Source organism: Aquarana catesbeiana, linkage group LG03 (genome assembly GCF_042186555.1).
Source record: "Aquarana catesbeiana isolate 2022-GZ linkage group LG03, ASM4218655v1, whole genome shotgun sequence".
NCBI classification, from domain to species: Eukaryota; Metazoa; Chordata; class Amphibia; order Anura; family Ranidae; genus Aquarana; species Aquarana catesbeiana.
Window position 1 is genome coordinate 555,415,520 of NC_133326.1, and position 18,475 is coordinate 555,433,994.

General features: G+C 46.5%; 1 protein-coding gene across 2 annotated transcripts in view; it reads right to left on the reverse strand.

Annotated features, from left to right (window-relative positions):
• The window catches only part of LOC141134641 (T-cell immunoglobulin and mucin domain-containing protein 2-like), a 77,083-nt gene that overhangs the window by 13,439 nt on the left and 45,169 nt on the right, over positions 1–18,475 (reverse strand). For both annotated transcript variants that reach the window (XM_073624091.1, XM_073624090.1), the window contains exons 3-4: positions 1,394–1,473; positions 349–501 (exon numbers count right to left, since the gene is read on the reverse strand). In XM_073624091.1, coding sequence (XP_073480192.1) covers positions 349–501; positions 1,394–1,473 — 233 coding nt within the window. The remainder of the gene's footprint in view (positions 1–348; positions 502–1,393; positions 1,474–18,475) is intronic.

Here is an 18,475-nt window from a genome sequence, read left to right on the forward strand (position 1 = left end):
TTTTAAATGCTTCTATGCAAGTAGACAGATCAAGGTTGGTGGGACAGACTGACTGGGTCCTGTACATAATGTAGCTTCCTGGAAACATTACATCACCCTGCCCCAGCACTCATTGCTGGAGCTCTCAGCCCTAATGTAAGCAATAGGTTGGTTTTGGGAGCGTTATACAAATATATCAATGGGTAGGTGTTAGGAGTGTGCATACCGAGGCAGGCTGAATTTGCATGTTAGACCAACCTAAGTAACTACCACATGCGATGCCCCAAAATCCAAAGAGTGAAAGGGGTGGGCCATAGGCAGTCAGGCCTTACTTGCTGTAGCTGCTAATGCTCATTGTAAGAAACTCACCGTGTGTAGTGAAATCTGAGTAAGCAATTGCAGTAGAGGAGAGGAGCCAGTAGGACTAAAGGTAAGGTTGGAATTCGCTCTAGTTGGACTCTGTGTGAAGTCTGTTAGCAATGTTGGAGGGTTTGATGTCACTTCCTCTTCATGGATCTGCTTCTAAAAAAAAAAAGGGCACAAATTATACGCCATCTATCTTACTTCTAGTTTATACATGTTTAAAGGTTATCCTCATTTCCTTTTTATGCTTTATCTGCAAACCCTTCTATCTGAACTCGTTACAAACTGATCAAGACTCATTCAAATGTGCTCTGGTAACTGTTTTACATGGCAGAGGATTTGTAATTCTGTGCAGGCATTGCTGGCAAGCAACTTGGCCAGGTCCTCAACTTGAAAAGCAGCTTAAAATTCACCCAGCCTGTTCATTCGACTGTGAAGAACAAGAGCCTTGATTAAGTCATCCCTCTGCTCAGTCTTCTCCCTACCTCAGTGGCGTCGCTATGGGGGGGGGGGGGCGCGCGCGCGTGCGTCACTGGGGCTGCTGCTACACATTGAACTATATTGCATGCACTTGCAGAGCTGCAGAGGAGCGGTGTGGGCAGGACATGTAGTGGTGCGAGGGAGGCTGCCTATAACGCCCCCCTGTCCTTGAAGCTAACCCTCGGATCTTCAATATCGCCTTCAGCTGGGGTTGGTGGGCGGAGCTGAGGGTGTGGCTGCCTCCTCCACTCTTCCCACAGACTCCCGTGGCTGAAGGAGGAGAAAAAGGCGAGGACACTGCAACTATGTTATAAGGTACTGTAAACTGTCACTGCATAGATCCTCAACCTGCCCTATATCACCCCAACCTGCCGTGTTTTACCGCACCAGGTGACGCCACTGCGTTACCTGTCCGCTCATGTAAATCTAGCAAATCTTGATTGACTGCTAGTGCTGTCCTTCCCTCCACTTTATGTTGCCTGTTGGCTTGTTTTATCTCCCTAACAACAAAAACATTAAACTGAACAAATAATGACATTTTTAGGTGTTCTAAGCAGAAGTGAATGGATACCTTTATCTTGTGTACTATCTTCGTAAGGGCACTCCGTGGTTGACCTTCTGGGCTGTAAACCTGAGATATCTTTGGTTCATCTATTTCAAGGACAAGTTTGAAATGATCAGTGTCTGAATAAAAAGAATCTTAAAACAAGAGCATTTTGTTTGACATGGTCCTGTGTTTTTTTTTTTTTTGTTTTTTTTTTTGTTTTTTTTTGTTTTTTTTTCATTATCCTCCTTAAATTTTTTTTTTTTTTTTTTTGTGTTCCTTGTCTGTTTGGCTGAGTCACCTCTATGTATTGGAATTTCTTAAAACAGCCAAAAAAAACACACTGTTGGGGTCAGTGGTATCTAACTGACTGAACCATACAATGAGGGTTTGTTTACTTGCACGTTTAGGCCAAGTGTAAACTCCCTTTGGGAGGTGGAAGCAGAGACAAATGGTAATTTACATGTGTTCTACAAAGTAATGTGTAATACAGTGGTCATGGAGAAAATAAAACCGTACCTCAAGAGCAGTGGCGGCTGGTGCTCAAAATTTTTTGGGGGGGCGCAAACAAACTGAAAAATACTGAAACCACCCCCATCAATTGCAGCCACTGTGCCCATCAAATGCAGCCACTTGTGCCCATCAAATGCAGCCACTTGTGCCCATCAAATGCAGCCACTTGTGCCCAGTATATGTTGCCACTTGTGCCCAGTATATGCAGCCACTGTGCCCATCATATGCAGCCACTGTGCCCATCAAATGCAGCCACCTGTGCCCAGTATATGCAGCCACTGAGCCCACCAACCCCCCCACTCGCGGGGTTTGCAGCTCTGGCAGCACACCCCCCCCTTGCACGTGCAGATCGTGGCTCTGGCAGCACAGCCCCCCCCCCTGCGCGCAGCTCTGACAGACTGCAGCAGCTCTTCTCAGAGCGGTGGCGACCTCCGCTCCAGCGCGTGGCACCTCTTCCTAAGCGGGTATTCAATAGGGTTGCCCAGCGCTTTGGCCAATCAGGAAGCAGGTCTGACACCCTGCCTCCTGATTGGCGGGGAGGAAGGTTAGTGCGGAAATGGCAAAAATTAATTTGTTATCGTCACACAATTGTGTGGGATCAGGGCGCACTCTCTGCGCCCCAAGCCCACCCTATTTTGAAGCCTATTAGAGCCTCTGGCTCTAATCAGGTGATTCAAAAAGTACCACCCCTCCCACCCCCATGGAAAAATGTCTTGGTGTTCTGATGCCTTAACCACTTCAGCCCCGGAAGGTTTTACCCCCTTCCTGACCAGGGCACTTTTTACAATTTGGCACTGTGTCGCTTTATTGCTAATTACGCGGTCATGCAATGCTGTACCCAAACGAACTTTGCGTACTTTTCTTCCCACAAATAAAGCTTTCTTTTGATGGTATTTGATCACCTCTGCAGTTTTTATTTTTTGCGCTATAAACGGAAAATTTGGGGGAAAAAAATGACATTTTCAACTTTTTGTTATAAAAAAAAAATCCAATAAACTCAATTTTAGTCATACATTTAGGCCAAAATGTATTCAGCCACATGTCTTTGGTAAAAAAAAGTCAATAAGCGTATATTTATTGGTTTGCGCAAAAGTTATAGCGTCTACAAACTAGGGTACATTTTCTGGAATTTACACAGCTTTTAGTTTGACTGCCTATCTCATTTCTTGAGGTGCTAAAATGGCAGGGCAACCCCCCCCCCCCCCCAATGACCCCATTTTGGAAAGTAGACACCCCAAGGAACTTGCTGAGAGGCATGTTGAGCCCATTGAATATTTTATTTTTTTGTCCCAAGTGATTGAATAATGACAAAAAAAAAATATTTTACAAAAAGTTGTCACTAAATGATATATTGCTCACACATGCCATGGTTATATGCGGAATTGCACCCCAAAATACATTCAGCTGCTTCTCCTGAGTACGGGGATACCACATGTGTGGGACTTTTTGGGAGCCTAGCCGCGTAGGGGGCCCCGAAAACCAAACACCGCCTTCAGGATTTCTAAGGGTGTAAATTTTTGATTTCACTCCTCACTGCCTATCACAGTTTTGAAGGCCATAAAATGCCCAGATGGCATAAACCCCCCCCAAATGACCCCATTTTGGAAAGTAGACACCCCAAGCTATTTGCTGAGAGGCATGTTGAGTCCATGGAATATTTTATATTTTGCCACAAGTTGCGGGAAAATGACAAACTTTTTTTTATTTTTGCACAAAGTTGTCACTAAATGATATATTGCGCAAACATGCCATGGGCATATGTGGAATTACACCCCAAAATACATTCTGCTGCTTCTCCTGAGTACGGGGATACCACGCATGGGACTTCTTGGGAGCCTAGGCGCGTACGGGGCCCCGAAAACCAAACACCGCCTTCAGGATTTCTAAGATCCCTTTCACACCAAGGCATTTTTGCAGCGTTTTAGCGCTAAAAATAACGCTCATAAAACGCTCCCCATGCATCTCAATGGACCCTTTCACACTGAGGCGTTGCGCTGGCGGGGCGTTGAGAAAAGTCCTGCAAGCAGCATCTTTGGAGCAGCTTTTGGGCGTTGAAAAGCAAATAGCTTGGGGTGTCTACTTTCCAAAATGGGGTCATTTTAGGGGGTTTTGAACTGTCCTTGCATTTTATGCACAACATTAAGAAGCTTATGTCACACATCACCCACTCTTCTAACCACTTAAAGACAAAGCCCTTTCTGACACTTTTTGTTTACATAAAAAAAAGTTTTTTTTTTGCAAGAAAATTACTTTGAACCCCCAAACATTATATATTTTTTAAAGCAAAGGCCCTACACATTAAAATGGTGGGTGTTTCATTTTTTTTTTCACACAGTATTTGCGCAGCGATTTTTCAAATGCATTTTTTTGAGGAATAAACACACTTTTTTTAAATTTTAATGCATTAAAACACACTATATTGCCCAAATGTTTGATGAAATAAAAAAGATGATCTTAGGCCGAGTACATGGATACCAAACACGACATGCTTTAAAATTGCACACAAATGTGCAGTGGTGACAAACTACATACATTTTTAAAAGCCAGACCGACGCTTGGGTTCGCCTTTGCACGAGAGCAGGGGTGCTTATTTATTTATTTAGCTTTTTTTTTATCTTATTTTTAAACTGTTCCTTTCATTTTTTTTTTTTTTTTTTATCATTTTTATTGTTATCTCAGGGAATGTAACTATTCCCTATGATAGCAATAGGTAGTGACAGGTACTTTTTTTTTTTGAAAAAATTGGGGTCTATTAGACCCTAGATCTCTCCTCTGCCCTCAAAGCATCTGACCACACCAAGATCGGTGTGATAAAATGCTTTCCCAATGGCGCTGTTTACATCCGCCAAAATCTAAGTCATGAAATGCTCGTAGCTTCTGGTTTCTTAGGCCCTAGAGATGATTGGAGCCATTCTGGTCTCTGATCAGCTCTATGCTCAGCTGACCGAATCACCGGCTGCATTCTCGGGTTCCCTGTTGGGACAGGAGAGCCAGAGAAAACCATGGAAGATGGTGGGGGGGGGGGCATTCCCTCCCACTGCTTGTAAAAGCAGTCTAGAGGCTAATTAGCCACTAGGATTGCTTTTAGATGAAAGCTGACCACTGGCTGAAAAGAATGATACCAAGATGATACCTAAACCTGTAGGCATCATTCTGGTATAACCACTCAAAGTTCAGAAACATATCAGTACGTTGCTGGTCTTTGGGCATATATTGTAATTCCCCCACTTCTAATGATGGGCATACATGCACCATTTACATATGCCGAAGCATGGGGGCATCCGCCCCAAAAGTTAGGAGCAAATCGCTCATCCACCCCTCCTGCCCCCATGCTTTGGCATATATGCTCTTTTTTTTTAACTGTGGTGGTGAAATCACCTCCGACAGCACTGGAGTCACGGCTTTATGTATTATGGGAGCAAACCCTGTTGCTGTCAAGATAAATAAATCCGCGCTGCAACTGAATGGCATACCTGCTAAGGAAATGATGGTTAACAATAAAACAAAGTAACATCACACTATAACAGTTATGCCCCGTACACAGGGTCGGATTTTCTGACGGAAAATGTGATAGGACCTTGTTGTTGAAAATTCCGACCCTGTGTGGGCTCCATCACACATTTTCCATCGGAATTTCCGACACACAAAGTTTGAGAGCTTGCTATAAAATTTTCTGACAACAAAATCCGTTGTTGGAAATTCCGATCGTGCGTATACAAATCCGACGCACAAAGTGCCACGCATGCTCAGAATAAATTAAGAGACGAAAGCTATTGGCTACTGCCCCGTTTATAGTCCTGACGTACGTGTTTTACGTCACCGCGTTTAGAACGATCGGATTTTCCGACAACTTTGTGTGACCGTGTGTAAGCAAGACAAGTTTGAGCCAACATGCGTCGGAAAAAATCCATGGATTTTGTTGTCGGAATGTCCGATCAATGTCCGACCGTGTATACAGGGCATAAGGGCTCTTTCCCGGGTGGATCAGTGATGATCCGCCCCGAAAAAACACCCGCTTGCTCAGCGGGGATCGCTCCGCCGATCCCCGCTGAGCAGAAAGATGACCGGTCCATCGCTGCACACTGTGCAGCGACGGACCTGTCAGAGTGCCGCTCTCCCCTATGGGGGATCGGATGATGACGGACCGTAGTGTCATCCGATCTGATAACGGATGGAAAAGTAGGGTTTTCCTCCGTTACACTTTTCGGATCGGAGCGGGTCGGATGTCAGCGGACATGTCACCGCTGACATCCGACACTCCATAGGGATACATGTATGTCCATTTTTCATCTGAAAATGGAAGGATGAAAAACGGACATACGGACTCCCCATGTGAAAGAGCCCTAAGTCTTACCATACCTACAAAGCAAATACAATGCATGGGGGCATCCCCCCGCAAAAGGTAGGAGCAAATCGCTCCTCTGCCCCTGCTGCCCCCATGCTTCGGCATATATGCTGAAGTATGTAACCGTGGTGGTGAAATCACCTCCGACAGCACTGGAGTCACGGCTTTATGTATCGTGGGAGCAAACGCTGTTACTGTCAAGATAAATAAATCTGCGCTGCAGCTGAATGGTATACCTGAAAATAAAAAAAATGGTTAACAATGAAACACAGTAAACAGTAAAGTATTAAAAAATGACATACCTGAAAAGCAAACATAACAACAATAAAACATTGCAGAATAGAATACAGTAAAAAAGAGCAGAACAATCGAGAGAGAGAGAGGACAATAAAACGACTATTTTTGTTTTTTTTATTTTATATATTTTTTTTTTAAACCTGTAACTTTTGTAACTGTAACCTGTTCCAGGTTTGGGTCTCCTTGAAAGACCCTGTGAAAGTGTGCCTAGTCTGTGCAGTGCTGTACCCTACACTAAAACTCAACTAGTGTATGGTAGCGCTCAAAACATTCACCAATGCAAAGACCAGGATTGTTAGGACAGGAGGGACAATAATAGCGGGTGTCACGCCTATATCCGCACTTTCTGCAGACACAACATTTTCTTTGGGGGGCTCGTTAGGTAGGGGTACGCGGGAGGACATAAGGAAAATGCCTCTCATGCAGCCGGCTTACTGCATTTGGACTGGGAAGGTGAGGTGGAGCACCGTCTGGAAACAGAAGGGCTCTGACGGTCTCTTCCTGGAATTTAAGGAAGGATCCAGTCTGTTCTGAAGCTCTGTATAGCACATGAGCGTTCAGCAAAGCCAATTGAAATAAGTATACACACACTTTTTTATACCAGCGTCTGGCCTTACGGGCAACTAAGTACGGCGCCAACAACCGGTCGTTGAGGTCCACCCCTCCCATATTTTGGTTATATTCGTGGACACAGAGGGGTTTCTCCACAACAGCAGTCGCCGTAGTAATTTGGACCGTCGTGTCTGCATGAAGGGAGGTAAGAACGAAAACATTCTTATTATCCCTCCACTTCATAGCGAGAAAATTATTTACATGGCTATCTTTTCCCTCGTAAACCATAAAACTACATGTATAGCCTGTGGCCCTGTCACAGAGCTTATACATCTTGACCCCGTATCTGGCACGCTTGCTGGGAAGGTACTGTTTGAATGACAAGCTGCCAGAAAACTTAATCAGGGACTCATCAACGCAGACAACTTGATGGGGAGTAAACAAGTCTGCAAAACATTGGTTGAAGTGGTTTACGAGGGGCCGAATTTTGTAGAGCCGATCGTATCCAGGGTCTCCACGAGGACGACAGAGTTCATTGTCATTGAAATGCATGAACCGCAAGATCTGCTCGTATCGTGCCCTGGTCATGGAGGCAGAGAACACGGCATATGGTGAATTGGGTCAGTGGACCAATATGACCGCAACTCACTCTTTTTGGTTATGCCCATGAGGAGGGAAAGGCCCAGAAAGATCTTAAATTCGGAAATCGTAATTGGTTTCCAATCTCTGGCAAGGGAGGACTGGGGAATAGTGGCGATGTGTTGACCAGCGTACAAATTGCTTTGGTCCACAATAGATCTATAGAGATCTTCGGTGGAAAACAGCGAATAAAAATCAAGTGGCGTAAAATTCCATGTGAATGCCGGGTTGGCCAGTGAATGGGGGAAGTACAGGTGCTGCAGAAGTGGTGGGTTCCCAATTAGGATTGGCGAATGCAGCAGGAAGGGCACTATGGGCACGACGGGCCTGTGTTCGTCTTCTTGGTGGCAGCGGGACACTACTTGTGCTTGCCACCTCGCCAGCTCGAACTGCACTTATGGGACTCACCACGTCACCAAGTGTTACTGCAGTGCTGAATGTACGACCAGGGTGTACTAGGCCGCTGGTGCATGCCAGTTCACCAGAAGGAATAGCGGCGCTAGTACTGCTCTGCTCCATACGAGAGCCCTACGGTTCTTGCACCTCAACAGCAGAAGAAGAAGATTGGGGTCTGGTACGCCTGACCTTGGCAGGGACCACAACTCCGTCGTCAAAGCTATCTGTCGTGGAACCGCTGCTGTCTACAGGTTCGTATTCTGAGCCTGAATCTGACAGATGAGTGACTTCCTCTTCACTATCTGTCATGCTCAGAAACGTGTAGGCATCTTCACTAGTGTACCTTTGATTTGCCATTTTGGGCTCTAAATTTAGTGGTACACTAGTGAGACTCACAGGCAAAAAAGCTTCTGACTGTTAGCGACTGTATCAAAACGCTACCAAAAAACTGTTAGCGAGTGCAGGGATCAGGCCTGACTCTGCAAACGCTGCAGTTATGTGTTTAGTGTTTTGTAAGTGACAGTTATCGATCAATACTGCACTTGGGTGGGGTGGGCTGGGCTGGGCTGGGTGGAGCGGCAAAACGCAGGTGCTAGTAGGTATCTGGGCTGATCCCGCTAACACGGGGTTTTGGGAACCCTAAACTGCTGGGGACGCTAGTATAGATCTGATCGGATCAGATATTGATCCGTTCAGATACTATACCACTAAGGGAGGTGTATGCTGCGTGCGTGGGTGTTAGCGGTATTGGCACTACCGTAACAGTTATACGGTGATCACTGGTGAAAGGGTTAACTAGGGGGCAATCAGGGGGTTAAAACCTTTATTAGGAAGTATGTTGGGGTCCCTGACGCTATAAAAAGCTGACGGCGAACCTAAATACCTCCCTAACTAGCGTCACCTGTGACACTAATACAGCGATCAGAAAAACGATCGCTTAGTGACACTGGTGACGCGGGGGGGGGGGGGGGGCGGGTGATCACGGGGATAAAACTTTATTAGGGGGGTAGGGGGGTACCCTAGATCTAAAGGGGCCTAACACTAACTGCCCTACTACTTATAACTGTCACAAACTGACACCAATGCAATAATCAGAAAAAAAAAACACTGCTATTTGTGTCACTGTGACAGGGGGTACAGGGGGATGATCGGGGGGGTGATGGGGGGTGAAAAGTGTGCCTGAGTGTTGTACTGGAAGTGTAGTGTTGCTGCAAACGTACTTGATGTCTTCTCTCCTCGGCGCCGGAATGAAAAGACCAGCTCGAGGAGAGATGACATCACTTCCTCCGCTTCTATTTACATTGCAGAAGCCGAGGAAGCTTGTCATTCGCCAGGAGCGATCGTGAGAGGGTGGCCACGAATGAGTGGCCTCCCCCTCACCTCGGATCGCTCCTGACGAGAATCCGACCGCCGCAGGCACCGGGGGGGTCCGATTGGACCCCCCGCCCCCGGGCAGGCAGGGACGTACAGGTGTAAGCCCTTACGCCTGCCCGTGCCATTGTGCTAACGTGACATCGTCGCGCGTCGGTCGGCAACTGGTTAAGAGATCCCTTCACTGGAACTAAGGGGCCAGGCCCAACCTGTGAAAAACAACCCCGCACCGTAATACTATCTCCACCAAATGATTTGGACCAGTGCACAAAGCAAGGTCCATAAAGACATGGATGAGCGAGTTTGGGGTGAAGGAACTTGACTGGCCTGCAGAGTCCCTGATATAACACCTTTGGGATGAATTAGAGCAGAAACTGCGAGCCAGGCCTTCACGTCCACATCGGGCCCTGACCTCACAAACGTAAAAACATTCCCATGGACATACTCCTAAACCTTGTGGACAGCCTTCCCAGAAGAGTTGAAGCTGTTATAGTTGCAACGGGTGGGTTAACTCAATATTGAACCCTACAGACTAAGACTGGAATGCCAATAAAGTTCATGTGCGTGTAAAGGCAGGCATCCCAATACTTTTGGTAATATAATGTATATACAGCGAAAACAAGTAATGCACATGTCACCGTTTTCTAGCTAAATATATTGTTAAAGGTTTCACCACGTCAGTAACAACCCATGCAATCAATCCATCCATCCATCCATCCATACAAAGAAACCAAAACAAATAAGTTCAGAAATGAAGTTATGTGTAATAAAATGGAATGACAAATGGAAAAAGAATTGAACACAAGTTCAGAGAAAGTGAGTTGCAAAAGGATATAGAAAGCCAAGACACCAGCTAAAGTCTATCAGTAATGAGAAAGCAATCCCGCCCCTTTGTCAGTGCAAATTAATATCAGCTGGTTCAGTCTCAACTGATGGGCTATAAAAAGGTGTCTCATTACCAAGGTGTCAATGTGATACAAGATGAGTAAAAGCAAAGAGCTCTCTCAATACCTTTGCAACCTTATTGTTGCAAAACATACTGATGGCATTGGTTACAGAATGATTTCTAAACTTCTGAATGTTCTAGTGAGCGCTGTTGGGACCATAATCCAGAACATCATTTCACCATAAACCGGCCATGACCAGGTGCTCCCCAAAAAAGTGAAAAGAATTATCAGAAGGGTTGTCCAAGAGCCAAGGACCACTTGTAAAGAGCTTCCGAAAGACCTGGAATTAGCAGGAACAATTGTTTCAAAGAAAACAATAAGTAATGCACTTAACCGCCATGGCCTGTATGCATGTTCACCACGTAAGATTCCATTACTGAAGAAAAAGCATGTCAAAGCTCATTTAAGCACTTACCTACTGGGCACTTTTACTCCCTGCCTGCCCAGGTCAATTTTCAGCTTTCAGTGCTGTCACACTTTGAATGACAATTGCGCGGTCATGCAACGCTGTACCCAAACAAAATGTTATAAATTTTTTTGATACAGATAGTTTTCTTTTGGTATTTATCACCACTGGGTTTTTTATGCTTTGCTAAAAAAAAAAAAAAAAAAAAAAAAACGAAAAAAGACTGAAAATTCTGAAAGAAAAAAGTTTTTCTCAGTTTGTGTTATAAAATTTTTGTAAATAAGCAGTGGTGCCGCCCCCCCGTCCATGCGCCCTGCCCCCTAATCTACATGCGGGACACCGGATGCATGGATTCCAATGGGGGATTTTTATTTTATTTTTAAGAAGCACTTGATTAGAGCCTGGGGCTTTAATGCCCTGTACACACAATAGGATTTTCCGACAACAAAATCCATGTTTTTTTTCCGACGGATGTTGGCTCAAACTTGTCTTGCATACACACACATCTTGTCGGAAATTCCGAATGTTAAGAAACGCGGTGATGTACAACAGATACGACGAGCCAAGAAAAATGAAGTTTAATAGCCAGTGCGGCTCTCCTGCTTGATTCCGATCATGCGTGGAACTTTGTGCGTCGGAATTGTGTTCCCCCCATCCGAAATTTACGACAACGGATTTTGTTGTTGCAAAATTTGAGAACCAGCTCTCAAATTTTGTGTGATCGAAATTCCGATGGAAAATGTCCGATGGAGCCTACACACGATCGGAATTTCCGATAACATGCACCCATAGAACATTTTCTGTTGAAAAATCCTACCGTGTGTATTATAGGCTTAAAAAAGGGTCGGCTCGGGGCGCACCCACTTGTGTGACAATAGCGAATAAATATTCGCTATTGTCTTCCCCATTCTTCTCCCAGCCAATCAGGAAGCCCCTATTGGCCAGGGAGTCTTAGGACTCCCTGGCCAATCATGTCTCAGGACACATTTCCTGTTTCTGGTTGATCAGGAGGAGAATGTCTCCCTGTGTGCTCGCCCGGCTCTCCTTCTCCCTGTTTTCAGAAAGGTAAGGCAGCATTCACAGGTACATTATCATGGAATCGCATTCATCGGGGGGGGGGGGGGGGTGTTTTGTTTTGGTGACCGCCGCCGTCTGGCATCGCCGCCGTCCATTTTCCCCCGGGGGGGGGGGGGGGGAGGTGTTGGTGTTAGTGTTAGTTTGTTCCGCCCCCCAAAAATAGTAAGCACCAGCCACCACTGTAAATGAGTCTTTTTTTTTTTTTCTTTACTGATGTGTGCTGATGAGGCGGCACTGAAGAGCAGGCACTGACTGGCATCACCTCCTCCACCCCAAACTCGCTCATCCATGTAGCAGAATACATATTGGCCTAAATTTATGAAGAAATTTGATTCTTTACGTTTTTTTATTGGCTATGTTTTATAGCAAAAAGTAAAAAAATATAGTTTTCTTTTAGTTTTTTTCAAAATTGTCAGTATTTTATGTTGTTTTGTTTATAGTGCAAAATATAAAAAATGCAGTGGTGATCAAATACCACAAAAAGAAAGCTCTATTTGTGGAAAAAAAATGAAAATAAACTTTATTTTGGTACAGTGTCGCACGGCCACGCAATTTTCAGTTAAAGTAACGCAGTGCTATATCGCAAAAAATGGCTTGGTTATGAAGGGGGGTAAATCTTACAGAAGTCAAGTGGTTAAATAAAACCAAAATAAATACAGTCTTTCTCTAAATATGTTTTTGTAGTAAATAAAATGGTCTAAGCCATATAATTGAAAAATTACAAGATATAATAAACTTTTTTGAAAAATTCTTTTTATTCAATTTTTAAGCAAAGGCCTTTAGGCCTAATGACCTCCGGAGTCAGGGACAGCTGACATACTTCTGTGTAGAGTGGGTTACAAGGCAATGCAAGATAAAATGGTGGGCGTTAGACACTTTTTGAATGCAAAGAGTTTTATCATCTCTTAAACAGAATGGTGGTAGAGAGGGTTGGGGTCAGGACACCCTTAGGTAGAGGCAATGTTAATTGACAGACTCCGAGACTTCTAGAGGCAGACAGCTATACAGGTGAAGGCCACCAGCCACTTCTGTATAGGTAGGCCGCTGTCTCCTATGGCAACAATCTTGTAGAAGTTGTTAACTGTAATTGTATCCAACTATTTGCAACACGAACAGTTCTCAGCTTACCCCACAATCATTCACTGTGGGTCTTCACTCAATGAGCTCCCAATCTCTCACACTAGACTTCAGTCCCAATAGCCACTGGATCCCCAGAGCTCTTCCACTGTTAGCAACAGTGACGGCTGGTGCTCAAAATTTTGGGGGGGGGGGGGGGGGGCGCAAACAAACTGAAAAATTCTGACAAAAAACCCCATCAATTGCAGCCTCACTGTACCATCAAACGCAGCCACTGTGCCCATCAATTGCTGCCACTGTGCCATCAAATGCAGCCACTGTGCCCATCAATTGCCACCACTGTGCCATCAAACGCAGCCACTGTGCCCATCAATTGCCGCCACTGTGCCTATCAATTGCCGCCACTGTGCCATCAAATTCAGCCACTATGCCCATCAATTGCTGCCACTGTGCCATCAAATGCAGCCACTGTGCCCATCAATTGCCACCACTGTGCCATCAAACGCAGCCACTGTGCCCATCAATTGCCGCCACTGTACAATCAAACGCAGTCAATGTGCTATCAAATGCAGCCACTGAGCCCATCAATTGCCGCAACTGTGCCTATCAATTGCTGCCACTGTGCCATCAAATGCAGCCACTGTGCTCATCAATTGCTGCCACTGTTCCATCAAACGCAGCCACTGTGCCATCAAATGCAGCCACTGTGCACATCAATTGCCGCAACTGTGCCCATCAAACGCAGCCACTGTGCCCATCAATTGCCGCCACTGTGCCTATCAATTGCCGCCACTGTGCCATCAAATTCAGCCACTATGCCCATCAATTGCCACCACTGTGCCATCAAACACAGCCACTGTGCCCATCAATTGCCGCCACTGTGCCTATCAATTGCTGCCACTGTGCCATCAAATTCAGCCACTGTGCCCATCAATTGCTGCCACTGTTCCATCAAACGCAGCCACCGTGCCATCAAATGCAGCCACTGTGCCCATCAATTGCCGCAACTGTGCCCATCAATTGCCGCCACTGTTTCATCAAACGCAGCCACTGTGCCCATCAATTGCCACCACTGTACCATCAAATGCAGCCACTGTGCCCATCAATTCAATTCCTGTCCCTTCACCCCTGAGATCAGTCCCAATTCCTGTCCCATCAGACCTAAAATCCTGGTATATAGCATTTCTCACAAATCCTGCACAATTACCCCCCGTCTGCACACAGGTAGGTCGCTGTCTCCTATGGCAACACTCTTGTAGAAGTTGCTAACTGTAATTGTATCCAACTATTTGCAACACGAACAGTTCTCAGCTTATCCTACAATCACTCACTGTGGGTCTTCACTCAATGAGCTCCCAATCTCTCTCACTAGACTTCAGACCCAATAGCCACTGGATCCCCAGAGCTCTTCCACTGTTAGCACCAGTGGCGGCTAGTGCAGCCTCACTGTACCATCAAACGCAGCCACTGTACCATCAAACGCAGCCACTGTGCCATCAATTGCCGCAACTGTGCCCATCAATTGCTGCCACTGTGCCATCAAATGCAGCCACTGTGCCTATCAACTGCCGCCACTGTGCCATCAAACGCAGCCACTGTGCCCATCAATTGCCGCCACTGTACCATCAAACGCAGCCACTGTGCCATCAAATGCAGCCACTGTGCCCATCAGTTGCCACAACTGTGCCAATCAATTGCCGCCACTGTGCCATCAAATGCAGCCACTGTGCCCATCAATTGCCACCACTGTGCCATCAAACGCAGCCACTGTGCCCATCAATTGCCGCCACTGTACAATCAAACACAGTCACTGTGCTATCAAATTCAGCCACTGAGCGCATCAATTGCCGCAACTGTGCCTATCAATTGCTGCCACTGTGCCCATCAATTGCCGCCACTGTACCATCAAACGCAGCCACTGTGCCCATCAATTGCCGCCACTGTGCCATCAAATGCAGCCACTGTGCCCATCAATTGCCACCACTGTGCCATCAAACGCAGCCACTGTGCCCATCAATTGCCGCCACTGTACAATCAAACGCAGTCACTGTGCTATCAAATGCAGCCACTGAGCCCATCAATTGCCGCAACTGTGCCTATCAATTGCTGCCACTGTGCCTATCAATTGCTGCCACTGTGCCATCAAATGCAGCCACTGTGCTCATCAATTGCTGCCACTGTTCCATCAAACGCAGCCACTGTGCCATCAAATGCAGCCACTGTGCACATCAATTGCCGCAACTGTGCCCATCAATTGCCGCCACTGTACCATCAAACGCAGCCACTGTGCCCATCAATCCAATTCCTGTCCCTTCACCCCTCAGATCAGTCCCAATTCCTGCCCCATCAGACCTAAAATCTTGGTATATAGTATTTCTCACAAATCCTGCACAATTACCCCCCTTCTGAACAATTACCATCCCCCAGTCTGCACAATTACCCCCGTCTGCACAATTACCCCCCTGTCTGCACAATTACCACCCCTCCCCGTCTGCACAATTACCCTCCGTCTGCACGATTACCGCCCCATCTGCACAATTACCACCCCCCCCCCCCAGTCTGCACAATTACCCCCCTGCACAATTACCTGGGGGGTAATTCTGCAGATGGGGGGTAAATGTGCACACGGGTGGGTAATTGTTCAGACGGGTGTAATTGTACAGATGGGGGTAATTGTGCAGATGGGGAGGTTGGAAATTGTGCAAACGGGGGGTCTGCACAATTACCACCCCCCATCTGCACAATTACCCCCCCTCCTGTCTGCACAATTACCACCCCCCCAGTCTGCACCCCCCCATCATCAGCACCACCCCCCCAGTTACTCACTGAGTGAGTGGAGAGAATGAGATAGGGGCAGAGCACTGCAGAGAAGTGCAGGGAAGGGAACAAAGGGTCTAGCCAGGCCTCCAGGGATTAGTGTGTGCGGAGCAGAGCCCCGCTCGCCTGTCGCGGCCACATACGGACTCAGCGACTGAGTCAGCTAGAAAAGAGAGAGAGAGAGACCACTGCAGTTTACATACCAGAAGCCGCGCCAGCAAAGCTCAGGAGTCAGAGTCAGTCAGGCCTGCTTCTTTACTCCACACAGTCACACCATGCGCCCGGCTCCATCTCTGTCTACGCCTCCACTCACGTCTCACGCCAAACACAGTGAGCCGAGAGACCGTAAGTGACGCAGTGACGCGAAAAGCACCGCCCACCGTCCTCCGGTCTCGGTCCATAAAATAAAAGAACAGGAGCTACAATGGCAATTTACTGGACATTGGAGAATGGGGGAGTGTTTGCGGGCGCATCTCTAATGGATCCTATGGATGGACCGCCACTGGTTAGCACTCAGTATCTTCCTCAAGCGCCACCCCCGCTTCCCTGCTGGGTTCCTGGCTTGGCACTCAGAGATACTCTTCAAGCTTCACCGCCACTGACACGCTAGGGCCCTGGCTTGGCACTCACTGATGCTCCACAAGCGTCACCTCTGCTGTATCGCTGGGTCCCTGAGTTGGCACTTGCTGAAGTTTTCCCGCTTCTTTGCCGTCCCTGGCTGGTGAGAAGTCTGCTCTGGTACAAATTTCAGCTTAATCACGGTGGTCTTCGGTAACAAGGTGGATTGTCCCTTTGTGGCGACAGCTTCCCTTTTACCTATGACCACAACTGGTTCCCCGGATGGCGAAACCATTACTTCTGGTTGGGCTACAAGCCCACGGTTCCAACCCTACGCTGCTCTCCTGCTTCTGGATAGGCCCTCAGACAGCCTAGCAGCCAGATGTCCCCGGGATAGGCCCAAGGCTTACGGCCTAGCAGCCCGGGGCAACATAACACACGTCCACCCAGACAGCCTTCCAGGTGGCACAGAACCCCGATCACCTGACTCCACCCAAATAAATAGGCTCTCCCAGCAGGCCAAGGGACACAAGAAAATCCCTGCCCATTGGCTGAGACACCCCATTCATTCCTAATCTGCCCTTGCTATGCCCTTGTCTTATCTAATGTCACCAGCTACAGTGCCACCTAGTGACAGAAGAGAAAAGTGCAGCAAGTCCAGAATTAGGGTGAAATCAATTGATCTCCTAACAATTGGCCAAGGCAACTATCGCCTGGCAACTAAATTTAATAGCAGCCCTGTCTAAACATCAGGGTGCTACATTTGTCTTCAGATTTACCAAAACCCTGTAGTGTAAGGGCCTGCCTGATTGCATACAAATTAAAACTCTTAAGGTTTGACCTTATATGGTTTTGGTAAATCTGAAGACAAAAATCTGCAGAAATCTAATAGTTTATATGGGGTCTAACAGAGACCAACTAACACTCTAAAAACCCCTATCTACACTCTACTTCCAACCACCCCTCCCAGTCACAAGCTATTCTCCAACAACCAATGCAGCATTTTTCCAGGGTAAGAAATGCACCAAAAATAAAAATGAACTTGAACGAAAGCATCACAGTGAATTCTAGTAGACAATCAAGTCCAATGCTAGGTGAAAAAAAAGGCCACAAAACCCATGACAATGTTTAGATATAAAATTAAACCAGTACCAACTACGGGTAATTAAGTACCTATTAAAGGGCAGGCAGGAGTGAAGGGAGTCTTCAGGTGATGAAACTATACTTTTACCCAGAAGTTACTCAACTACCTCACCCTATAGTAGTGGATGTGGATAACCAAGCTTGCCATACTTTGTCAAATGTTTTCATACAACCTCTAGAAACATAAGTAGCTCTATAAAATGGTATCATAGAGTTCACCAATTCCTTCCAGAAGGAAAGTGTGGGGGCATTGAACTTTTCCTATGCAAAAGAATAGCCTTTCTGGCATAAAATAATAAGATAAAAAGGGCACTATATGTGCAGCAAGGGAAGATAAAAGGCGATGGAACTTGAGATGTCGAAGAAAGAAAAACGAATGCCTTTACGGACCTGTGTCCAGCCAGTCACTGGCTTCCTGGGTGGTGTCAAAGAGCTTGACTGAGCCTTTGTGCTGGACACAGAGCCTGCTAGTGTAGAGCATGCTGTATTGAAATTCTTTGACTCCTTTGACTGAATGACGTCGCCTCCGCCTGACGTCATTCAGTGAACGGCATCGCCTCTGAGTTTCAGCTGAAAAACCAGGGAACAACATGATCTTGCCATTTTCAAACTGAAGGTCAGGATGTTTCCTTGTTTCGGCCAGCATCATATCCTTGTAGTTTAGAAAACAGACAAGGAAGGGCCGTGGGGGGGCACTGGTCCATGGGGACTCGATGGGCTCTTTAAACCACATAGATCAGAGGTAGATCTTCCAGGGCAAGAAGCTGTTTAAAGAAACGTTCAGCAAATATGGTGGGTTTGTTACCCTAAGCCCCCTCAGGCAGCCCTACCACCCGCACATTATTCCTGCGTTGCCTGTCCTCAGCATCATCAGCCTGGTTTCGGAGCGATCTTACCAGATTCTGTAGCTCAGATAATTGAGAACCATGGGAATGGGAAGCATCTGTCATGAAGATCCTGCCAATAATCAG